The 26549-nt window shown below is 41.6% G+C and overlaps 1 protein-coding gene across 1 annotated transcript in view; it reads right to left on the bottom strand.

Annotated features, from left to right (window-relative positions):
- Positions 1-8480: 8480 nt before the first annotated feature.
- The window catches only part of RASEF (RAS and EF-hand domain containing), a 94490-nt gene continuing 76421 nt past the window's right edge, over positions 8481-26549 (bottom strand). Inside the window, exons 15-17 of the mRNA XM_004449478.5 lie at positions 20283-20402; positions 17837-17913; positions 8481-9733 (exon numbers count right to left, since the gene is read on the bottom strand). Of these exons, the coding sequence (XP_004449535.1) occupies positions 9628-9733; positions 17837-17913; positions 20283-20402 (303 nt within the window). The 3' untranslated portion in view covers positions 8481-9627. The remainder of the gene's footprint in view (positions 9734-17836; positions 17914-20282; positions 20403-26549) is intronic.

Here is a 26549-nt window from a genome sequence, read left to right as displayed (position 1 = left end):
ATTATTAAGATGTCTATCCTACCAAAACTGATCTACACATTCAATGCAATCCCAATAAAAATCAACACAGCCTTCTTTAAGGAACTAGAAAAACTAACTATGAAATTTATTTGGAATAAAAAAAGGCCCCGAATAGCCAAAGACATATTGAAAAAGAAAAACGAAATAGGAGGAATCACACTTCCTGACTTCAAAACATACTACAAAGCTACAGTAGTGAAAACAGCATGGTACTGGCATAAGGAGAGACACACAGACCAATGGAATCGAATTGAAAGTTCAGATATAGAACCTCATGTATATAGCCATATAATATTCGATAAAGCCACCAAACCCTCACAACTGGGAGAGAATGGCCTATTCAACAAATGGTGCCTGGAGAACTGGATAGCTATATGTAGAAGAATGAAAGAGGATAACCATCTCACACCTTATACAAAGATCAACTCAAGATGGATCAAAGACCTAAATATAAGAGCCAAGACCATAAAGACCTTAGAAAGCAGTGTAGGGAAACATCTACAGGACCTTGTAATAGGAAATGGCTTCATGAATATCACACCAAAAGCACGAGCAGCAAAAGAACAAATAGATAAATGGGACTACCTCAAAATTAAAGCCTTCTGCACCTCAAAGGAGTTTGTCAAGAAAGTAAAAAGGGAACCCACACAATGGGAGAAAATATTTGGCAACCATATATCTGATAAGAGACTTATAACTTGCATATATAAAGAACTCATATATCTTGAAAACAAAAAGATAAACAACCCATTTAAAAAATGGGAAAAAGATTTAAACAGACACTTCTCCAAAGAAGAAATACAAATGGCTAAAAAGCACATGAAAAAATGCTCCAAATCCCTAGCTATCAGGGAAATGCAAATCAAAACTACAATGAGATACCATCTTACTCCCATAAGATTGGCAGCCATGAAAAAAACAGTAGAATACAAATGCTGGAGAGGATGTGAAGAAAGGGGAACACTCATCCATTGCTGGTGGGAATGCAGAAGGATCCAACCATTCTGGAGGACAGTTTGGCAGTTTCTCAAAAAATTATCCATAGATTTGCCATATGACCCAGCAATACCACTGCTGGGTATATACCCATCAGATCTGAAAACAAGGACACAAACCGATATATGTACACCAATGTTCATAGCAGCATTGTTCACCATCGCCAAAAGTTGGAATCAATCCAAAAGTCCATCAACAGATGAGTGGATCAATAAAATGTGGTATATACACACAATGGAATACTACTCAGCTGTAAGAACCAATACACTACAATCGCACGTGATAACATGGATGAACCTTGAGAATCTTATGTTGAGTGAAGCAACCCAGGCATTGAAGGACAAATACTATATGACCTCAATGATATGAAATAAGTTAACTGCCTCAGAAAGCTAGAGTCTGGAAAAGTGGCTTACTGGAAATCGGGGGGTGGAGGAAGGATGTGAGTTAATGTCTGTAGGGGTGGAATCTGTGATGAGCTGGGGGTAAGTATGAGCACAAAGAAGGGACAAAATGGGGGCAAGGGGTTACCTTCGGGTGGGGTTTTCTGGGTTTGAGGGGGGCTGGGGATGGGAAGAGGGGTAATATGGTCCAAGAAATAGGTGGGAGGGAGGGGCAACATACAAACATGGGAGAGTGCCAGAAGTTCATTGAGAACTAAATGTTGAGTAAAACGTATCAAAGTATAAGTAGGAGGGTTACCTGGTTAGGACGCTCAGGGGGTATGGTCTGATGCGGGACGGACTCCGGAGGGAATAGCTGAAGGCTCATTTTGCCAAGGTGGGTTCTACCATTGGGTGGGGTGGACCCATATCCTGGGGAAGACTAATGCCGTCGAATAGAGAGAACTGTATCTCTCGTGAGAAAGGACGGCTCCCAGGGCATTAGATTGGCAGGCGTTGTGGGCCCTAAGGGGAGGGGAAAATGGACGTGCAATGGATGGAACAAAGGTAAATAAGGGGGCAAAAGAGGAGTTATGTGAGAGTACACGAGGATGAATATAAAACAGCTAATATTACACCAAAAACATATAGGGGACGACAGACTAATAATGAAAACCATAAGACAAAACATAGGATAACTAAAAAATTTAGAAAACTGTACAACCTAAAGTATGGACCACATAGTAAGCACAAATGTTACCTTGTTTGAAAACTATAGTTTCGGAATCTGTACATCAGTTTCAGGAAATATGATATGAATAAGTTAAAAGATTATTGCTGTGGAAGGGAAAAGGTTTTATGGTGGATCTGGGGAAATACTGTATATTGTATATATGAATTTTGGTGATCTAAGACTCTTCTGAAGCTGGCATTATGTTGGGATTCACTTTACGGGAAGTTTTGGATCACAGAGTGGTTCAACAATGGCAGCTGAGGAATACTGATATGGGATGTTATTGACAGGATATATATGGTTGACAGGGAGTTATACAGGGCATATGCCCAGGGTATATGGTAATGTCTATATATACTCATAGTGGAAACAATTAAAAACAACAGCTGGGGGGGTACTGGGCTCCTGGCCGGGGGGTCACTGTTGTGGGCCCTGGGAGAGCAGCGGCAATCCTCCAGGTGCAACGGCAAGAACCAGGAAGGAAGGAGGGCCCAACAGTGGGCTCTTGATACTAATGGCTACACTTTTGAGCCTATGCACCTGCAATAAGAACAAGGCCTAGAGTAGCATTGTGCCTGGGGGTTTCCTCCTGACAGCCTTCATGTTACTCAAATGTGGCCACTCTCACAGCCAAACTCAGCATGTAGATGTGATGCATTCCCCCCAGCGTGGGACACGACACCCGGGGATGAGCCTCCCTGGCACCGAGGGATCACTACCACATACCAGCTGAAGAAGCAACTAGAAAATGACCTTGAATCAAAGATTCAATGCGGAACAGCAGAATATACCTGTCTACATATAATAACATGACTTCGGGAAGCGGTTTGACCTAATGTAAGGGGGAAATGGAAAGGAGAAATGAGATTATAAGGCTGAGTCTCTAAAAAAGAGTCTGGAGGTTGTCAGAAGGAATACCCCTATGTACAACTGAACAGAGTCTAAGAGACAGATAAGGTAGATACAACCCCAGGTATTGGTTCTTTTGAGGGATAAAGAGACCCACGGGTTCTATGGTCATGGCAGAAGGGGTTCACTGCCATGACAGATGGCCCTTCTTTGGAGCTGGTGTTTCTGCGTGATGGAAATGGACTCAGAGGGGATCTCTTTTCACGAGACTTGCATGCTACTTTATTGGAATTGTAGTTGGTGCTGGGCTTAAGATATATGTAGGGGATTTGAATCTCTGGACTGATAATATGACACCCAGGCCCAGAGCCTCAACAGACTTCAGCTCCTACACTTTGACTTATTGGACTTACTCCACTCAGCTAACATGGAGTTGAAGAAGGTCAACCACCACAACATGGAGCCTAGAGTGTCTACAACTAGAAGCGGGAAGAGTGCATCCAGTACCCATGTGCAATCTAAGCCCTCACTTGACATAGGTGTGCAATGGACACAACCAATCCAATGTCCACAGAGAAAATGTGGAATGGGTGTGGGAACGGTAGCCATGGGGGCTGCTGGGTGTGGGGAACGGGAGGAAGAGATGAGATGTGGAGGCATTTTCGGGACGTGGAGTTGTCCTGGATAGTGCTTCACGGACAATTACGGGACACTGTAGATCCCCCCAGGGCCCACTGGATGGAACGTGAGAGAGTCTGGGCTATGATGTGGACCATTGACTATGGGGTGCAGTGATGCTCAGAGATGAACTTACCAGGTGCAATGGATGTATCACGATGATGGGAGAGAGTGTTGCTGTGGGGGGAGTGGGGGGCGGGGGCGGTGGGGTTGAATGGGACCTCATATATTTTTTTTAATGTAATTTAAAAAAATAATAATAAATAAATATAAAAAGAAAAAAGAAAAAAAAAAGTATTTTGGGGGACAGTCTTTCAATATCATTGGTTTCTTTCTAACCCTATGTTTTATTTCATTCATTTAAAAACAACATTATTCTGAGGGGTCCTGTATCCTTGGGCTTCACAGGGGTCTGTGGTATAGAAAACTTAAGACCCTGATCTAGAAGGAGGAGAAAAGTCATGTTGAAGTCTGCACCCCGGGCCAGGTCCATTTACCCTGACTCGATGAAGTTTAAAGGGCTGTGGAGAAATCAGTCTCCCCTTTTTCACAGCAAGAGTCCCTCTCATTGGACACACCAGTTACATGAGTAAACGGATTGTTGAGCCTGTTGGACCAAGTGGATGCACATGTAGAGAGGACTGAGGCCAAACTTTGCAGCCAAGTGCAACGCTGGAAGGAAGTGGCCTCTGAACAGAGACAGAAAGGTGGGTAGGAGATAGGCGGGCAAATGTCAGGCAAAGAGTGGGGTGCAGGCAAAAGCAAAGCATGATAAAGGGCTGGAGGTGGGAAACAGCCAGGTGTGTCTGAAGAACAGAGCAATCTGTGCCTCAGTGTAGAGGGTGGAGAGAAGAGAGTTAGGAAGGATGTAGAATGTGGCTCTTCTTTGTTTACCTGGTTGGAGTTTGGTGTCAACTCTCCTAGAATGTAAACTCCCTGAAAGTCTGTCTTATCCACAAGTACAACAATGCACAAGGGCTCTAATTTCTCCACATGCTCACCAACATATTTTCCTTTTATAAAAAATTTTATTATAGCCCTCCTGTTTGGTGTAAAGTGGTATCTCACTGTGGTATTCATGCACATTTCTTTAATAACTATTTTGATGATGAGCATTTTTCTCAAACGTGCTTGCTGGCCATTGTCTTTGGAGAAATGTATAGTCTTTTGCCCATTTTTTAATTGGGTTGTCTTTTTGTTGTTGAGTTGTATCAAATCTTTATATATCTTGGATATTAAACCCTTATCAGATCTATGATTTGCAACTCTTTTCTTCCATTCTGTAGGTTGTGTTTTATCCTTGGTGACAAATTTTTTTCTGCCTCTATCAAGACTCCATTCACACCTTTCCATTCTAACTTTCAGGCCCTCAGTTCCTCTTGACTTGTTTCCTCCTTTTCAATCATCCTGTACTATATCTTATGGTAAATGATGTCCCAACTTTGTGAGCACCGAAACCCTGGAAAGATACTATTATCACCTCTATTTTACAAATGAAGAAACTGGAGTACACACATGTTGTCTCTTGCTTGAAGTTATCTACCTACTAGGTGTGAAGGTGAGTTCCAGTCCAGGCAGCCTGGTTGCAAAGTTCACATTCACGGACAATACAATACTGCCTCTTAATTATACTTTCCACAACTAACGACTGTGGATGCATGTGTTTTAGTTTGCTAAAATTTTCCAAGGCCATAGAAGAGAAGTGGCTTGGCTTTTACAGTGAGGATTTAACTTATAAGCTTACAGTTCTGACACTGAGAAAAAATGCCCAAATCAAGGCACCAGGCTCTTCCCGTGAAGAATGGCTAATGGTGATCCTGGACTCCTGTCACATGGCAAGGTACAATGAAGGCATCTGCTGTCTGTCCCTTCTTCTCCAGGTCTGGCTTCCTCCAGCGTTCTCCCTGCCCCTGTGGCTTTCTCTCTGCTCCTGTGGCTCTCGCCTGGATTCTGTTGAGTTCAGCTTCTAGTTTCCAGGAACTTCTCAGCTTTGCCAGGGTGGGGGGGTGAGCGGGGTTCCCTTTCTCCGTAATCATCCCATTTTTAAAGAATGCCAATAAGAGGATTAAGAACTACCCTGGGTCATGCCCTACTGAAGTGATCTAATCAAAAGGCCCTTAGCTGAGGTAATCTTACCAAAGCATCCAACCTACAATGGTTCACACCCGCAGGAGTAGATTAATTTTAGAAACTGCAAAGTTTTAGCAAATCCTGCCTTATTTAAACAACGAATTTTTTGCTAACCCATTCAACAACCAGTTCTATTAAAGTACCAACAGTGGGGATGCAGCAGTAGGCAAACAACCAAGGACATGGAGTGTTATATCTCATTAAATAAATCTAAGGGCAATGAGGATGTCAATAAGTTAAAGGCGGTGCAACAGGACACACAAAAGGAACACAGTATAGTTGTGATTTTCAAAGCTCTCCAAAGAGAAATAAAGAACAGACGGCCTTACTTTGAGGGTTCAGGGAGAAATTCCTGGAGGAAGTGATGTTTAAGCTAAAACAGAAGGAAGAGCAGGAGTATGAAGGGGAGTGGGGCAAGGAGAGAGGCAGAGAAGGACTAACCTGGAAGAGGTCAGGAGGATGGCCAGATAACACCGAGTTTTTCTACACAAATCTCACTCTTCCTAGCTGTCATACCCCAAGCTGGTCTACCAGTCATCCTGTTGGCCAAGATACCATGGATGTGAGTTAGCACTGAATGCCAGGGTCTTTTCCTTGGGGAATCTGACATCCTTTCCTCCCACCAGGCACCCTGCCAAGACCGGAAAAGCCGAGGGTTTTAGAGATATGGTTTCATACAGACACCTCCTAGAATTAAAATGACTTCAGGAATAAAGCAATAAAACTGAAGGAGACATCCGAAAGGCCAAAGGAAGCATACTTTATTGAATTTACAATTCAGAAAATATTTGTTGTTCCTCAGACATTTGCATTGCTATAAAAATTACACTTTATGCTATAATTATTAATGGTTTGAAGAGAAATAAACAGTATAAACGAAATACGGCCCATGCTATGAAAATGTAAACCATATAAATCAAAATCATAAAACAATTACTTAATACTCAGAGGCCTACTTAATATATACATATGAAATTTCTTACACACATACACAATAAAAACCCACAAAACCATCACTCTGATCCGATCACTGTACAAATATGAAAATAAATCTCTATGTTTAACCTCAATTTTATCTCCAGCAGGAGGGTTGTACAACTTGGGCTTATGCAAATCACATTTAGTATTAAATAATCAAATGTCACATATGTCATATAAAGCAGCAAGCAGAAAAAATAAATTATGGAAATGCATGAAGCTAAAAGTTAACAGTGAAAAATGTTTCCTTACCCAACATTCTTTTCTATGATGAAATTAAAATATTACCCAATGTGTCAGGACACATAAAACAGGAATGCAGTGTAATTGTGATTTTAAAAGCTCTCTAAAGAGAAATAGAGGGAAGGCAAGTTACTTGCATAAGAATGTAAAAATGTATCAAATTAAGTCCACATTAAAGACATTAAATACTTTTGCACTTACTGAAAATACATTAATTTGAGAACACCTTCATGAAATCACAATATTTGTAATAATCTCCTAGCAATGAAGCTGAAAGAGTGTAAATAGCTTTTCTTTTTTAAAAAAAAAAAAAAAGACGCTAACCACAGCAATAGGGTCTCTAATTCAGATTAGGTTGCTGGGCTGCCAAAATATATAATCACTTTTAAATAAAGATGATTGCTTTGATCATCAAAAGCACATCTAATAAATTTGGACATACTGGTCCTACAATACAGATGCAAAGACCAAGATAATACTTCTATATCAAATGTATACTCTTATTTACAGACTGCAAGACAAATATAAAGGGATACTTTAGGGGGAAATAAATAAAGGTAACAAGATAACATGTATACTAACACAATTCTGTGCAATTGCATCAAACAGCCTGATACATGTCTCATATGTTAGCATATATTATCTATCAGCTCCATTCTAAACTAGCTCAAGAGATACTATTTAGGCAAACAGCAGGGGCTGTTTTTGTTTTTCACCATATTTCACCATGACACAAAACAACCACTTTGTTTATATTGACAATTCACCACAAGTGTCAAGTAATTCATCCTTTTTGTTTAAAAAAAATACGTAATCTTTCTTCTGGGACAAAGAAAAGCTCTTTCTTCTATGAAGCAGCTATTCATGGTGGAGCTGCTAAGGACGGCTCAAATTTCCAGTGGAAATACTAGATGTCCTCAGTAGAGAGAGAAGGGAACCATTTTTAAAAGCTGAATGCTGTTGTGGCTACTTACTATTTTTTCTTGTAACTTATCAGGCAAATTTTCTTTTCTTTTCTTTTTTTCTTAAATGAACCTTGGGGAATTTAAGGCTTGACCATGAAAACAGTCATAAACATGAAAAGCTTGCTACATGCAATTGTTTTAATGCGACAAAAGGAATATTTAGAGCTTATATTAATATAATACAATAAATAAAAGCTATTATTTAAGCTGCTTCAGCAAGCTACTTGGAGCCTAGAACTATATGAACCCAGGTGAGTGAAATCTCTTCCTGTGAATAATTTAATTGGTTCAGGTGTCTGAAAACTATGAGACTCTGTGCCCGAAGAGGGAGGGCTCTGCAGTTTCTAGGAGAGCAAGACCAACAAGGCCAGCGGTGGAGACGGGTCACTCATCACGTCAGAGGGCTCTGCCTGACCTTCCTTAAAGGCAATTCCTATTTTCTAAAACCATGTGTAACATTTCTTTCGCCAGCATTATGCTTTTAAACCATGGGAAGGTTTGAAATAAGTGTGCATATTTTTATTTGGCAAAATGTTAAATCGCTTTAAGTGCCAGTGTATTATTTTAATGATGTAAATTACATAACCTAAAACACACCCTTTTAAAGTATACAGTTAAGTGATTTTTAGTATAGTCACAAAGTTTTACAAACCATAACTGCTCTGAATTCCAGAACATGTTTATCGTCCCCAAAGAAACTCAGCACCCATTAGCAATCACTGCTCTTGCCCCTTCCCTGGCAGCCCCTGGCAACCAATCACAGGTGTATTTGTTTTAAGTGAAGAGTGACAAATTTTTTTCCTCTTGGGCATTGTACTTTTAGCACTATATGACTTTAAAAAGTCTTCATTAAACGATTTAACTTTAATTTAAACCATGAACTTTGTAGTATTCTGAAATTATAAAATGCCCTTTTATATATACTTCTAGTTTTCTATCAAAAAGGCTATCATTATACATAAGAAATCGATTTTTCTATGTTGATGGGCACCTAAGATATTACCGTTTTTCTCAGTTAATTTCTGTTCTTATTTCAGACATGAGAAAAAGCAATCCCCTGCTTTTAAAATTTCACAAATAGCCAGCATCCTTATAAACTGCCGCCCATCCCACTCTCCTTCCCACTATTTAAAGCATTGTAGAACTTGAGAGGATCCAGGACCTACAAGGCTAAGCAGCTGGTTTTACAGATGAGAAAACAGGTCTAAAGTAGGCTGGTGACATTTCAAGATTACAAGGCTATTTAACAGCAGAGCTAAGATGAGAACCCCCTTTCACCTGCATTGAACATTTAAAGAAAGTTTGTCTTAGGTTACCTACAAAACCAGCTCACTAATATCAGTGAATTTCTTCTATGACTTTGATCTGAGCATGTGATTTTTTCCCAACTTTAAAATCACACTTTATCTATTAAGGCTCTCCTAAGGACAAGACAATTCAATTTAATCAGAGGGCTAACATCATTCATTGAGACATGGCAAGACGAGCTGAGGGTCGGGAGGGACCGCTGAGCATGGTGAGATGGCCCACATTGCAACTCTCCAGTTTACAGTGGCTGGATGATAAACCACTCCATGCAAAATCCAAACAAGGCACACAGATTCAGTACTCTGAAAATGAAGGCTTCACAGGTCAAGGATGCTCTGAATTTTTAACCACTGCAACAATTCTTCATTTGTGTTGACTTTTTGGATGTAGTCCCGGTCAGGTTGGTTACAGATTTACTGTCATCCTCATCAGTTCTTTTTTTCACTTCCCTGAAATGAGAAAAGGAGAAAGAGAGAGGGGAGGGGGAAGGAAGGGGTGAGAAGAAGTTAGTGTGGGGTAGGGAGGAGAGAATGAGAGAAGGATTACTAAACCCCAGATAGCTCTGTAGAGCTTTTTAAAAAAGTAATGCTAAGTGCTTGCCACCTCTAGACACTATTCTATATGATTTGCAAGTGTTGATTTACTTAATCCTCGTAAGACCCATGTGAATTTGTTGTGCCCTGTTTCATATATGAGAAGACCTAGGCACAAAAAGGTTAAGGAATTTCCCTTAAGTCACACAGCCAGAGACCTGACAAGGCTGGGATTCACACCATATAGGCTAACTCCTACCACTCGTGTGCTTGGAACACCAGGCTGCACACACACACACACGTACACGCCCATGCACACATACAGGAACACAGCCCCATCCTCTCTCTCCTGTGGTGGTAGGATGCTTTATAATCTGCCACAAGCACAGGTCAGAATGGGTTTAAAAGTCCAACTCCAATTATAGGACCACACATGCCTCTCCCTATATTGCTTCCATGGCCTCTTCAAATCTCTGCTCAGTTGTCACCTTCTCACTCAGGCCTTCCTGACGTGATTTAAGTTGCCTCTGCAAATACCGTCTCACCTCTTTCCCACTTTATTTTCCTTCATAGCATGCATCCCCTTCTAACAAGGATATATTACTGACTTATTTTGTTCGCTGTCTGACCCCCATCTGCTCACATGCATAACCCGGAGATCAGGAACTTCTGTCCATTTTTTAAAAATTCTTTACTATATCCCCAGCTCCTGGAACCATGCTCGTGAGGCAGAGCAATTGCTCGGTAAAAATTTGCTGGAGGAAAGAGGCTATGGATGCATAGCCACACTGTGATGAACCTGATTCATTTATTCATCACCAACCTGTGCCTTGCACTCGGTGGGCACTGAGGACACACTGGTGAATAAAATGGGTACAATCCCAATAAATAAATGAACAAATATATGTATAATTATTTACTGTTCTAAGGCGGGCAAGTAGGGACAGTGATAAAAGGTGTGTGTGTGTGCCTGGATGTGGGGTGGGGTCAGAGCCGACCCTGAGAACCCAGGAAAAAGCAGAACACCCAGGCCAGCAGGAGGCCATCTCGTTGCGTATCCGCCCCTGCCCCACCCCTTGCCTCCAAACACCAGCTCTCTCTGCACCTGCGAGTGTCCTCCAGCAGCCTCTCCTTTCGAGATGTCCTCCTGCTGTGGTCACGACTTCCTCCCTGGAGCCCAGGTGAGGGTTCTGCACCTCCTTCCCCTGGCAGCACCAGCTCTGGAAGCTTTCACAGCTGATCATTAGAAAATCTCCAAACGGCAGCATGCTCCCTCAGTGAGGGGTCCCCAGGACAGGAAGCCTGGGAATGCTCTCAAGTTGAATGAAAGACATGCTCCTTCCTTGGATGGGAGGCTGTACCTGTCGCCTCCTTTTTTCCAGCTGCTCACCCTTTACTACTCTGGCTTCCATCCCTAACTAAAGCATTTTGACTTTAACAACAAATGATGAAGAGCTATTCTTCAAAGATGGATGATAATAGAGAAAAAAATGGATCGTTAAAATCCAGAAAAATAAAAATAAAAAATAACATCTCCCTTTCACCTCTTAAGTTGCTTTTTTAAAAAATTTCTCCCCCTCACTGGCCAGGTTGTCTGTTCTCTGTGTCCACTTGCTGCTTGTTCTTTGTCCACTTCTGTTGTTGTCAGCCAGCGGCACAGGAATCTGTGTCTCTTTTTGTTGCGTCATCTTGTTGTGTCAGCTCTCCATGTGTGCGGCACCATTCCTGGGCAGGCTGCACTTTCTTTCTGCTGGGTGGCTCTCCTTACAGGGCGCACTCCTTGTGCGTGGGGATCCCCTACGCGGGGACACCCCTGAGTGGCACAGCACTCCTTGCCCGCATCAGCACTGCCCACGGGCCAGCTCCACACATGGGTCAAGGAGGCCCGGGGTTTGAACCGCGGACCTCCCATGTGGTAGACGGATGCCCTAACCACTGGGCCAAGTCCGCTTCCCTTAAGTTGCTTTTAGAGTTACTGCTAGCAGCAACGCTGGTAGAAAACTGTCTTAGTCTCCGCAACCTTATGAAAGCCCCCTAGAAAAGTGTTCTTCAAAGTATAGTCCCCCGGGTTGCTTGTGAAATATGCAGATCCTGAAGTCCCACCTTAGAAAAATTCTGCAGATTCACCTCCAAAGAGGTCCCCAAACAATTCCACCCTTCCCTGCCAGTGCATGAATAACACCTCGCCCCAGCCCCAGCAAGATGCAAAGCTAATGTCACCTCGATCACGGCTGGCTCTGTGACTGGTTTGAGCACAAGACTCTGGAGGAAATGATATTTTGGGACTTGCAAGCCCAGCTGCTAAGAAGCCCTGACCCTTGAGCCTTGAGCTGCTGTTGAAGACGGCAGTGGTTTCCTTGCGGAGAGGGGCCAGCAGCGCGGCCCTGGGGGACGAGAGGCCACCGGGGCAGGACCCCAAGAGGACCCTGGTCACACCCAGCCCAGCCGCGGGCCAAGTGGCTGTGGGACTCACAACCACGAGACGCCCAAGCAAGAGCAGTGTGGGAACCGTCTTTCATCCTATATTCTCTCTGTCCTTTTTGGTCCAAGTTGGCAGTATTTCTGCTGATAGGAAATTCTAAAGAACCTTGTATGTTTCTCATGTATATCACAGGGATTCACTCTATTAGACAAGAGGCCCTTCCACAGATCTTTCCTAGATAATCCCATCTCCACTTTTGCCTTCTGATGAAGGGCTCAGAGCTCTGAATCACATACTTTATCTCTTCAAGGAGACTGAATACTCTGACCTTTTGATCTTCCTGAGCTATTAGCAAAAGGCTGCTCAGCTGCAATCTCAGTTTTTTGTTCAGAGCATGCTTTCCTACAGTGAATTTCTTCACTTTAATGTTGTGCTTTTGTTGTTTTGTTGTTGTTTTGAATCTGGACAGGCTGAGAAGTTCCCAAATCATCAAGCCCTGGTTCCTTTTTCACAGTTCTTCCCTCAATCTCTCTCTCTCCTCTTATACTTTACTAGAAGCAGCTACTAGAAACCAGGCACCCTTCAACATTTTGCTTGGAAACCTCCTCAACTAAATGTCTAATTACATCATTTACTGGTTCTGCTTCCCTCATAGCTGTGGAATAAAATGCAGCGAAGTTTCCTGCCGTTTTCCTACAGTTTCCAAAAGCATGTTCATGTCCTTCTGAGCCTTCACAAGCAGCATCTTCATGGCCATATGTCCATCAACAGTCTGTTTATGGCGACTTAGATATTTTCTAAGATGACAAATATTTTCTGTACTATGCTTCTCATTTCTTTCTGTCCTCCCTAATAGAGCTGTTAACATCGTATTTCTATTAACAGTCTGTTCAAGACAATCTAGGTTCTTTTTTCTATCATACTCCTCAACTTTTTTTCTTCTTCTAGACTGCCCTCTGCCCAATTCCAAAGCCATTTCTCCAAGGTTAGGTATTTGTTACTGCCGACTGCAGCACCCCACTTCCCGTACCAAACTACATATTAGTTTCCATTGCTGCTGTAACAAATTTAGCAGCTTAAACAACGCAAATTTACTATTCTGCAGTTCTGTGCAGAACATGCCATTGCTGACTTTGAAGGAAAGAAAGAAGGCCAAAAGTCAATCAATGTGGGTGGGCTCAAGAAGCTAAAAAAGACATGGAAATGGATCCTTCCCCAGAGCACATGCAGCCACCTGGATTTTAGCCCGGTGAGACCATGTCAGACTTCTGGCCTACATAAGAGTTAGAGAGTAACTTTATATTGTTTAAGTCACCAAGTGTGTGGTATTTTATTATAACAGCAATACAAAATTAGCACAACTTCCAAAACAAAACTCTTGATCATTCAGTCACTCAACAAATACCCAATCTGTACCTGGATTGGGGGCCCTCAACTAGTGAGCTCTTGAGGGAGAGCAGATGTCCAAATAAATAATTACAAGGTCCTGAGAGGGGTGCTGGCTGACACGTACAGTGGTGCAGCAGGAGCACAGGGTGCCCCATAATCAGGTTGGGGGTATCTTGAGAAATGTCAACTTTTAAGTGGCAAACTAGTAATTCAGATGAGCAGTAAAAAACTTCAACTTTGCCCCTTGCTTGCTCTGTCACTTAGAGTAAGTCAATTAAACATTCTAAGTCTCAATTTTCCTCATCTGTAAAACGGCTATAATAATCATCCACACATGATTGCTGAGGATGAAAAGAGATACTGTGTGGAATTTACTCAGGATGAACCTAATACAGGAGGTTCTGCATAAAACATTAGCCACTTTTAATTACTTACTTTATTACATATTTTTACTTATTTTAAATTATTTCTATTATTTTATTATTCTCCTTTTTTTACTGCTTATTTTTACTTGTTATATGGCCAGTGCTTTTATTCAGGGCTCAACCAGGAATAACCTTCCCTCGGCTTTTGTACTGATTCAAGTTCAGTTTTTCTTAGAGACTCAATTCAGGTGCTCATCCAGCACTGAGCCTTCAGCACAATTGGCATGCCTCTCTTCTGGGAGCGCCAATGGCCTCCAGCAGCTGCATACCTTAAGGCTGCCTGGTCATAGGTTTTTCTTTTGATTGTTGTTTAATGACAAATTGCAAGACCTGACTTCTACCTCCTTGATACCTTTATATTGAGCTTAGTGCAGGGCTGTTCACATGCTGTGCACTCAATTATACGGACATGAGTAAACCTGAAAGCAAATACTGATTGGGAGAAACACTATACTCACCTCTTTCACCTGGCCTTCAGTATCCTTAATCCACTAAAAATGAAGGCATGCTCCACTTTACGGAAATCAGCTAGATAAGATTCCACACATCTAAAAGGTGTAAATCTAACCAAAAACTACCATATGCTTGATGACAGCTTGTGAAATGACAGTCTTATTGACTGATTCACATGAGGGGGGTCCAGTTCTTGGGTTGAGTTGCCACATCTGACTGAGCTTACTTGTGTTTTTCTCAAAGTTCAAGCTAATGGCCAACTGAATGCCTACCAAACTTGAATCTACTGCAAAATGCTGAAAGCTTATGGTCCCGGTAAAGGCAGATTTACTTACCAATAGGACAATGGCTGTCCTATCAGCGCAATAGGAAAATGGCATTTCTAGGAGAAACTTTTCTTGGGACTGTGAAATTTTCCAAGAGAAAGCAGAGTAGTTCAAGTTGTTAGGCAGACATTTATGACTTCCCCTCAATAATGAATTCCACTCGAGATGGTGTAAAGCCATAAACTCTCCTGGCTCAAGTTTTACGACATATGGTGGCTGAAAGGGGCCATGTTTGGATTACTTTATGAAATCTAAATCAAAAACATTCACATTTTGTATTATATCTTTCTAAAGGCTGTAACAACTTTAAAAATAAGTTTAACTGTGGAGACTGCGCCATTTCCATTTAAGATTTAGGTACCTTGACAAGCAAACCTGAAGGCAAAGTATAAAGCAAATTAAAGTCTTTGCATATTTATTTATAATTTTTAGATTTAAAACATCACTAACCTAGCTAAACTAGAGGCCTCCATAATGTAACCATAAAAACTCTTTGATAAGTGATTCAAAAGAAATTTGTCTGATGTTTTTAATACCTAAAGCTTAAAAACAAAACAAAACAAAAAAACCCCACTACGATCTGCACAAAGGGGAAAGTGCCGTAGTTTTCAAAATGCCTTAGTATACCAGGTATTTTAAGCAAATGAACAAGCCTCTTTCTAAATGACCCTAAAAAGGGCTAATACCTGGGATGACCTACCTGCCACACATGGGCAGGTGAGGAGAAAGGCACAGGCAGCTTACAGCTTCTCGCATTTTTATGATGTCATAAAGAGAACCGATTGTGCTCTCTGGGAGTGCCTGGGGCAGTTTGGAGGCATTTACCTTTATGATGACCCCATAAGATTCAGCATTGAATAGCGATTACGCTATTTAGTGGAGTCCAGGATATAATAAATAGAATCAGAGGCTGTGAGAACCTAAAACGACCTTCAAGAGCATTTTATTCAACCCCTGCCCTCATTTTACAGATTAAGGATGCCTAAAGACACAGGCACTTGTCCCAGATTCTGCAGCTATTTAGGGGCAGATTTAGAAATGGACTTTGACATCTCCTGACTCCACAATCCTCTAATGTGCTGGGTACCAGCCAATAAACCAGTACATGACCTGGTCCTGCCAAGTGGCACTCAGAGCTCCACTGCCTAATGCTGAGCTAGCCCTGAGCTCTCGTCCAGCCTGGGACCTGAGATGCGCTCAAGATCCGCGGTGCTGATGTAACGACTTCCCCACACCCATCCGCCCAGCGGGACTCGCTTCCATCCATCCAGGAATCCTCAGGGATAAACGAATGAAACGCCAATACCCCTGTCATACTTTGACTTATGTCCCTCAACAAACAAGTGTTCTTCATCTCAACCCTTGTTCCTGTGGGTGTGAACCCACTCTAAGTAGCACCTCTAGAAAATGTTATTTTAGGTGAGGTGTGGCCGAACTGAATGCGGGGGTCTTAGTCAGGATTAGGGGAGTTCTTATAAAGAGGACCTGGAGCTGAAGAAGAAAGACAGGAGGGGGCGTCACCACGTGAGGAAAGCCAAGGCACCCCATGGACTCCTGGCCATCAGCACCAGAACGCTAAAATCTTCGGTGAGAAAGGAAGCCTTGCTGACATCTAGATTTTGGATTTCCTCAAGCCTCAAAGTTGTGAACCAATACGTTCCTGTTGTTTAAGCCAACCCATTGTGTGATATTTGTGATAGCAGTTGTGGCCAACTAAGTCAATGACCGCTTGAAAAAGGGAAAATGCCTCCAACCTGGCAACTGTCCCATCTTTAGGAAAGTCAAACACAACATTTTACTGAATTCTCCTCATTTTACTGAATGTTTCCCATTAGCTCATGCTCTCTATGCACCACAGAGCCTTGGAAGCCTGTTATTTGGCCCAATATGTGAACGTTCCTACTAATCATAGCTAAAATGTATAATTCAAGTGAATCTAAACATTTGAAAATGTCTTTTTTTCTACCTCTTCTTGGTCACACTCAAAATTAGCACTGGTTTTGCTTTAAACAAAAACGATTTCCAGTAATGTGGTGGGAGGAGGTTACCTCTTCCTGACTGATATCAAAGGAACATCTTCCAAGTCTGGCCACAAACTGTGTAATGTCAGGCAATCACCTATACCCTTGGGACCTCTCTCCTCATCTCTTTCATGTGAGGGCTGTGGTCTGTTCCAAAGCCCTAGTCCAAGCATTCAATTAAGCACTATAAACACCAAGTTTTTAACTTGGTTAAGATTCTTGTAAAGCCTCACAAACAATCAGAAAAAGAATCACAAGCTTTGTCTGCAATCAAAGATCAGTGGCCTGGCCTTTTTAATGTGCATTTTGAACTATGTATACTTAATCCCTTTAGTCCAGTTAGGAACCACCTTTCCATTTGTGGCAGAAAACTGGGCAGAAGAGGTAAATCTAACAGATTTCGTTGTTATTTCCGAAGAACACCCCAAGGAATTAAAACAGTCACATTTACATCCATGTTAATTAGCAATGCAATTGTCACTCTAATCTACATCTCCAAATGTTATTTGTTATTAACATCAGTGCCTGAGCTCAACAATTCCCTTGGTAATTTCTGACAGTATTTCCAACTGGCACGGTATACAATTTGCTTTGTTGAATGTTTTTTCCCCCTTTATCCAAAAACTGTCACAATAGATAGGTGTATTTATCATAGTCTCTTGTGTTTAATGTCTGGTTCCTGGAAATGATTCATGCAAGTCAACTATCGACTTTGTGATGACATTTTACAGAAAGGTGGAGACACTTCAAATGTGCCTGCCTCATTTGACCATAGAGAGGTTTTGCCAAAGTCCACAGTGAACAAGCAGCATTACCAGTTTTCATAAAATCTATGCTGATTTGTTACACCTGCTAGGAATGAATGACGGTGCCTTCCCATGAATATTCTAACAGCAACTTCTGGTCAAGAAGTTTGACACAGGCACCAGCTAAATGAAAATTCAACCCAACACCCATTTTCCAAATAGAAAGCAAAACTGTACCGAGCAAGATGGAGAACTGCTTCCACTATATTTGAACCATCCTTGGCACTTGTTTCACAGAATAATGCCCCATAGGTCTGTAGAAAAGAAATACATGCAATTAAATGAAGCCGTTAGTTCATTTTTCCGAAATTTTACCTTTAAAATCAAAATAAAATAAAAATATAATATTTTCCCATTGAGCATGCTAAGAGTGGCTTATACCTGAGAAAAAGTGGCTCCGAATTTTCATACTTAAAAGAAAAAAAAAAGTTCGAGCTTAGTGATTTCAGCAGATCCTGGTCAAAGGATTTTCATTTTCATTTTAAAAATTTACACTTACAGTTCTTAGTTCCAAACAGTCACACACACAATGCTAAATGTTCTCTATCAAATCATTTGAGAGAGAGAAAAAGGATAAGTTAAGATAACTTCAGTAATTAAATCTCCGCCAAATGTATGTATCTTTAGTCCATTGTCCACTTCTCTTTTCAGGATCTAGCAAACTTGGTGTTGCTAAAACCAGTGGGCATTTTCCAGTCCCCTGTTATTCAGTCTCCTAGCAAATATGTAAATGATCATGAATCACATCACTCCGATTCTTCAAACTTTTCAATGTCTCCTATTCCTCTTTGGGTAGCATTCAGAATCCTCCCAGGGCCAGCAATGCCTGGCTTATCTGTGGCCCCAGCCCACCCCCCAGCATCCCTACCCATATTCCCAGTGCCGCGGCTACCCTAACCGCCCCTCTATCTCTCCAATGTTCCAAATTCTCTTCTGTCGCAGGACCTTCGCACATGCTGTTTCTGTTGCTATTATTCCCCACCCTTATTAACTCTCTCCATCAGGTTGAATGCTTTTGGGTTTTTAAGTAATCCACCTTTGGAGTTAAAATTAAGTCTTTTCTAACTCTCAAAAGCCTATATTAAATCTTCTATTACAAAACCTCATAGCACCTTCCTTGACTTTTCCCTGCATAGCAATTATCACAATTGTAATTTATAAAGCTATTTTTGTGTCTCTTTGTCTAACAAGCTGGAGACAGTTTCCCTTAGGGAAAAACTGAGTGTGCTGTGGACCTGGGTGTAGGTTAAGAAATCCTGGGGGAAGGGGGTAAGCGGAGTTGTCAATGGTTGTTCTGGAGCAACAAGAGCAAAAGGGCAGACGATGGAGAAAGTCTCCACAATCAAATCTTTACCTGTGAACCCCAAACCACAGGAAATCTACAAAAAGTCACAAAATGAACGCTTTTCTTGTAGGATCAGGTAATGCTGTTGAGTTCTATATCCAGGATGTCATGGGGTGAAATAGTGATTGCCTCAGGATGCAGGAGGCTGGAGGTCATGAGATGCATGAGGAAGCCAGAAACCAATCCAGGAACACTTAGATATAGTAAGGAAGGAAAAAAATTGGCATGCACCCAGGAATTACTAGATCTCTATGGGCCATGGGGACCAGAGTTTGGTACACGGATTACATGAGTTTAATATCAGGCTCCCCTAGACAGTAAATGAGGTGAGGGCAAGGACTGTGTCTATTTGTGTTCTGCTCTTTGCTCAGCACACGATGGAGTTTGCCCATGGCAGACACACTTAAACATGTCGAATGAATCCCCTCCACATTCCACTGTCTACTCTTGATGTTTATTGTAATTGGTTTGCAGTTCTAACATTTAAAAATGAGATTTTCTAACTTAAAATGGACATGTTGACAACCTTTTTTAAAGCACATGCACACACCTACGTGTAAATGTGTGTGTGTATATACTGCAGAGTAGTCCTTTACTGATGCTGATGGCAGATAACAGTGATACCAACATACTACCTGAACTGCTTATTTGACCCAAGGTGCATCTGAATCTTCCTATGGGTATTACAACAAATCACGAAAGAGCCTCATGGCACTCTAACCCAGTGATGATAATGGGACAATTAAACATCACCCAGGTTAAGAAAGTTGGACAAGAATGAGCTTCATCTTCAAAACAAAGGCAAAAATATTTTTAGACTATTCCAACTAAGCACAAATTTTAGGGGACAAAAGAAGTCTTCCAGTTCCTTTCCACCATTTTCTGCCCCTAGACACAGTAACTCCCTGGAACCAAACTCATCTTTTCAAAATAGGATACCCATTCATTTTCCTTGACCTGGATTCCAGAACCAGAGAAGGATTCTAGGAACTGGGGGAGAGTGGAGAGGAAGACAGGGCAGTTTAGATTCTTCTTTGTCAATGGTACTCAGTGGGGAAAAATGATGAAGTGACAGTTTAACTCATAAGGAAACTTGTCCTTGGGTAATTACTCACAAACTCGAAGGGGGGAATCACTTGAAGGGGTTTAGCCTCTCTGAGGGACAGAAGTCACGTCCAACAGGTAGAGGTTTACTCAAAGAGCCTCTTAAAGCAAAGGTGGATGAAAGCTGGTGAGCTCCTAAGGTCTCGTGCAATGTGGACCAAGTCTGACACTTACCATGGCCAGTTTTTCCCCACAGTATCCTGGGACACATTTTTGTCCCTCTGCAGCAGCAGTGTCACGAAGATCGGCCTTGTTTCCTACCAACATGATGGGAATATTCTCATGGGTTGCATCCTGCCATGAAGAAAAGAAAAAATTGTGCATATAGCCACCACTGGACAAACGATGACGAAAACTGCAGCCGCAGCCACCATTTTCCAAATGCCTCTGGTGTGTCACATGCTGTATATATGAAATATTCTAACGTCAAAATATCCGTAAAAATAGCTATATCTCCCCCCAATTATAGATGAGAAAACAAATTCAGAGAGGTTAAATAATAACTTGTAACCACAGGGGCTACAGTCTAAAGCCAGTTCTTCCTGATGCTGAAACCCTTTGGCTATACCACGCCTCTTCCTCCGGTTAATGAAAAAGGCAAAAGGCCATGGGATTAATCTGTTTTCTAGCAAAGGGGATATAAGGGGATATCTTCCAATTTCTTATCGCTAGCACACAGAGACTACAAACCAATATAAACTCAAGACGCATGACCACAGAACTACATTTGGTTGTGGTGCCCACATCATTTTCTACAATTTTCGCTTCAAACAATAGTGACTGCAAAGACAACTTCATTATCTGAGGTGCAAAATGCACGCAGAATTCCGTAATTATAGTGGGTCAAAAACAGAGTTTGAAAGGTCCACACTTCCAACTATCAGGTTCCAACTAAAGGAAAGCATGAGTCCTAAAGGTCAACATCTTTCCTTAAGGACAGTCAACTGCCAGCTATTCACTCTAGCAGATCCTATTCTAATGCCCCCATATTAGCATATGCAAATCATTACGGGGCCCCAGCCTTTTTGGTGGATCTTTGTGAGGTGTGAATGGCAGAACTAAGTCTGAGATCCCACCCCTCTCACCACCCAGCCACTCACTGGCTGTGTGACCCCAGGTCTCAGGTTTCTGCCTCCAAAATGAAGGGCTTAACAGGAGCACACCCCATCTCAGCAGGTATGAAGAGAATAAAAGAAGATAACCTGATTATCAGAGGAAAACAGGGTCCTGGTTCCTAAACAAGGGAAGCAGCATTCCTGACAAAGACATTTAGAAATTACTCCTGTGGTGCCTAAAGAAACTCAGGTATTCAGTTAGTATGGCACCATATCTGAAATGGCATCAAGAAATGAGCTTTAAAAATGACATTTTATTTCACTCCTTTCTCTTCTGCCAGTTTTCCTCTGGTATAGGGCACCAAAGTGGAGTAAGAGCAAAGGGGAGAAGAAGATAAAAGTTCTCCTCAAAGTGTTAACTGTGTTCTCTGGTGACCTCCTGGAGAGTAAAAGGGGGACCCCTTGTAAACCATTAATCAAATAAGAATTTAAGGAAGCAGAGGCTCTGAGAGTTTAAATGACTATACAAAGCCATACAGGTAAAGGCTGGCACCTCTTACAAGTCTTGAATTAAACATTGCCTTCTCAGTGAGGCTACCCTGACCACACAAATTAAAACTGCAGCCCTATAACTTTTATTACCTTTTTTTAAAGATGTATTTATTTATTTTTAATTTCTCTCCCCACCCCCCACCCCAGGTGTCTGCTCTCTGTGTCCATTTGCTGTGTATATTCTCCTGTGTCTGCTCGTACTCTTGTCAGTGGCAACAGAAATCTGTGTCTCTTTTTGTTGCGTCATCTTGCTGTATCAGCTCTGTGTATGTGCAGTGCCACTTCAGGGTAGGCTGTACATTTTTTGCATGGGGCAGCTCTCCTCATGGGGTGCACTCTTTGTACGTGGGGCTCCCCTACGCGGGGGACACCCCACGTGGCACGGCACTCCTTGTGCGCATCAGCACTGCACATGGGCCAGTTCACCACATGGGTCAGGAGACCCTGGGTTTGAACCCTGAACCTGGGTTTGAACCCTAGACCTCCCATGTGGAAGTGGACGCTCTATCAGCTGAGCCAAATCTGCTTCCCTATTACTTTCTATCATACCGTTTATTGTATTTGTTTGTTGCTTGCAACGCACGCCTCCTCCCCACTAGGCTACTAACTCAACAAGAATAGGGATCTTTGTTTCATTATCAGATATATCTCAAGTACCTAGTACAGCACATGCATATAGGAGGTACTCAAAAGATATTTTTGAATGTGTAAAAATAGGGAAGAGATCTCCCATATTATGTCCCTCCATTCAGCCTTTAGCCAAATATTCGGTCAATATGTTATTTATGGCAGATAAATAAATGGTCACAATAGCAAAGATTCATAATTTTATCACAAGATTTTACAAGCTAGTGGTATTCAATCAAAATGTATTAACTATTAATTCAAGGGATCGATTCATCACCGGCATTCTGCTGCTCAATCCTCTGCCCTCTTCCAAGGCCCCATCGTTAGTTTTTACCCATATTTACAGCAGTCATCTAAACGTATGGAATTCGCCTAAATGGGAAAGTGGGAGCCATGGGGATGATACATTATAGTCATCTCTTTTCTACTGTGAAAGTCAAATGCCAAATGGTATCTAACGTCTTTTCCTCCTAAAAAAAATTCATTTGTTTTAGTTTCTTTGGCTGCTCAGGTAAACACCATGAATGGGTCAGGTTAAACAATGGGCTTTTATTCGCTCACAGTTTTGAAGCTAAAAAGAAATTTCCGAGCAAGGTGTTATCAAGACAGTGCTTTCCTCCCGAAGCCTGGCACTCTGGAGCTGGCTTCCGGCGGTCCTCGGCTTTTCTGTCACACGGCAATGCACACGGAGGCCTATCCAGACTTCTCCGTTCTCTCCCAGGTTCCCTTGAATTTCAGCTTCTCGCTCCCATGGCTTTCTCACTCCCTGTCTGAATTTCATTCTGCTTAAATCAGTACTCCAGTAATAGGACTAATACTCCTCCTGATTGGGCTGGGCCACACTTTAACTGCAGTAACCTCATCAAAAGGTCTTACTTACAAGGTGGTCACCCTCACAGCGTGATTAGATCTAAGAACATGTTTTTCTGAGGTACCTACAGCTTCAAACCACCACAACCAGTTTCTTCCTTTCAGACCCAATGAAATGGTGAGACCAAAAGGTAAAAAGGTTAATTACTTACATGTGCAGGTACTTACGTAGTCCTGGCAGTTGGGGTCAATGGTATGTAAGGGTTATTTCAATACTCGGACTGACCTTTCGCTTTGTACCTCTTTTTCTTGAGCAATTTTACCACAATCCAAAAGCTAAGTCCAAACATTTCAATGATAATAAAAATCGGTGCTACAGATGACACTAGTGGCTATCAGTTGGTTAGGATTGCCTGTTTGCTCTGGACTCATTGCTCTATCCCAGGCGACTTGATTTGTCATCTTGAGGAGATGGCTTGCCTCTATGTACTAACTGCACCCTGTGTTTCCTCTCTAGACATCAAAGGCTTCTTTTATTAATCTTATGCTCACCTTGGTGCTTCATAGAAGAAGTAACAGTGTTGAATCAGGAAGTCCAATTCTAGCCCCAGTTCTAGCCCTAACCACTAAATAACTATGAGCAAGTGCCATGTACTTTCTATGCCTCATTTTTCTCGTAAAAAATAAATGAGAATAACAATAGGTTCCTTGCTTTTCTCAGATATATTATAGAGATAAATATGGTAAGTAGAGAATTTTGTAAATTGTTATATAATGCAAACACTTTCATATTTATAATAATTTTACATATGATATATCAGTAGAACAAAATGTATTCTTATTTACTATCACCTAAATCAACTGCACTCAGTCATTTCTCCTATTACTGCTTTAGCCAGAAAGAGAGCAATCCTTCTGTTTTGTACAGAATATGAAATATGCCCAAGTGTAGAATCCAGAGGCTAACCTGAGCTTAACCAGCAATCAGTTCCCTGTTTTATCACTATTTAACTTTAATGCCTATTGAAAATTATAGATAACACGCTTACTTGAGAAATTGTATTAGGCACTAGTTGTTTTTTTCCCCCCAAGAGCTTTTACGGAATCATAGCTTGAGCTTTAGTTTTATGTTAATTACTGTCTGTTGGCAACAGTCTAAATGTGCTCAAATCATTTCCCACTTTAAAAACATTGACTATGAAACTAAAAGATATGAAAGCTCCTCAGATGAAAGACTCCCTCTCATTTAAGCAAAAGATAGCTCATTGGAGAACTGGCTATCCATATCTAAAAGAATGAAAGAGGATCACCATTTCATGACTATATAAAAATTAAGTCAACATGGACCAAAGACCTAAATATAAGAGCCTAGATCATAAAGCTCCTCTAAGGTAATGTAGGGAAGGATCTACGAGATCTGGTAGTAGGAAATGGTTTAATAAACTTAACACCCAAAGCATAAGCAATGAATGAAAAAAACAGATAAATGGGACCTCCTCAAAATTAAAAAACTTTTGTGCTTCAAAGGAGTTTGTCAAGAAAGTGAAAAGGCAGCCTACTCAATGGGAGAAACTATTTGGGAACCCCCTATCTGATGAAGACCTAATATCCAGCATATATAAAGAAATCTCACATCTCAAAAATAAAAAGACAAACAATCCATTTTAAAAATAGGCAAGGGATTTGAATAGATACTTTTCCAAAGAAGAAATAGAAATAGCTAAAAAGCACATTGGCTTTTTAGGGAACATCACTAGCTTTTAAGGAAATGAAAATCAAAATTACAATAAGATATCATCTTACACCTATTAGACTAGTGGCTATTAAAAAAAAAACAGAACTACAAGAGTTGGAGAAGATGTGGAGGAATGGGAACTCTCATCCACTGCTGGAGGGAAGGTAGAATGATGCAGCCATTGTGTAGGACACTTTGACAGTTTCCTCAGGAAGCTTAGAATTGCTATATGATCTGGGAATCCCACTACTAGGGATATATCCAGAAGAACTGAAAGCAGGGATGTGAATAGATATATGTACACCAATATTCATCGCAGTATTATTCACAATTACCAAAAGTTGTAATGCAGGTGTCCGTCGATGGATAAATGGATAAACAAAATGTTGTATATACATATGATGGACTATTACCTGGCTTGAGAAGGAATGGAGTATTGACATATGTGACAACATGGGTGAATCTCAAAGACCTTACGTTGAGTGAAGTAAGCATCACTGAAGGACAAATACTGCATGATCTCACTGATATGAACTAGGGATATTGAGCAGACTCACAAAAGTAGGGTCTGGAAGATACATTATCAGGAGATAGCAAGGGAGTAGAGTGGTGAGCTGGTGCTCAATCTGCGCAGAACATATGGTGAGGTGGAAGGGAGAGGTTTGGCAGTAGAAGGGGTGATGGTGGTGTAGAGATATGAATGGGGACAACAGTGCTGGAGTGTGAGTGTGAGCGGCATTGGGGGTGGGTGGTTTGGGGGTGGGTCTATCCATAGATGTGGCAGTTTATTATTTATGAATTCCAAAAAGAGATTATGTTTGTAAACTGGTCGATTCTTCTGGGCATGATTCCCTTTGAAGGTATTTGATGCAGCTGAGATGTCTTTGATTAAATTATGTTAAGCTTAGGGCTTTGATTCAATCATATCATTAGAGTGACTCAGTTTGAGTTCCTGGTCTCCCCCACCCACCCCCACTTTGTGGACACTTGCTCAGAGAGAAGACAGAAGTAGATATACAGAAAAAGACATGGGAGAGGAGAGAATCTGGTTTTGATGCTGGAGCCCTGGGAAGAGTTGAGCCATTTGCCTGATAAGTTTACAACTGACCTTGTGAAGAGAACAGAGCAGCTGACCCTTGAAAGAAATGAGCCCCAGAGAGAGATGAGCCTTATGCCAGCCTACAGTTGAGATCAGAAGAAGTGGGACCATGGAGCCTTAAGAGGAAGAAGGAAGGCTGAACCCTCACAGACATCACCTGCCATCTTGCTGCAACATGTGGCAGCAGTGTTCGGTAAGGAAGTAATCTTGAGCTGGACTCTTTAGGGCTTGTGACTGTAAGCTTCTACCCCAAATAAATACCCTTTATAAAAGCCAACAAGTTCTGGTACTTTGTATCAGCACCCTTTTTGACTGACTAATACAATAGAGCTAAAGAAAGGGCTGGAGGAAGGAAGAGGTGAACTCTGGGGAGGCAGAGGACTATCGAGCATTCATTTGGCACCTATGGCAGGGGACAGTCGCTGGTGCAGGGTGTTGATGGTGGGGGAATATATGAGGAAAAATCCACTTGGGGCATGCCTCTATGGAGTATAAATGAGTTCATCGTGTGATCATAAGGTGTTATCTCAGCAGGTGGAGACCCACACAATAACCAACAAAAT

This window comes from Dasypus novemcinctus, chromosome 8, assembly GCF_030445035.2.
Source record: "Dasypus novemcinctus isolate mDasNov1 chromosome 8, mDasNov1.1.hap2, whole genome shotgun sequence".
Lineage (NCBI taxonomy): Eukaryota > Metazoa > Chordata > Mammalia > Cingulata > Dasypodidae > Dasypus > Dasypus novemcinctus.
Note: the sequence above shows the minus strand (reverse complement) of the source record. Positions and strands in the feature narration are given on the sequence as shown.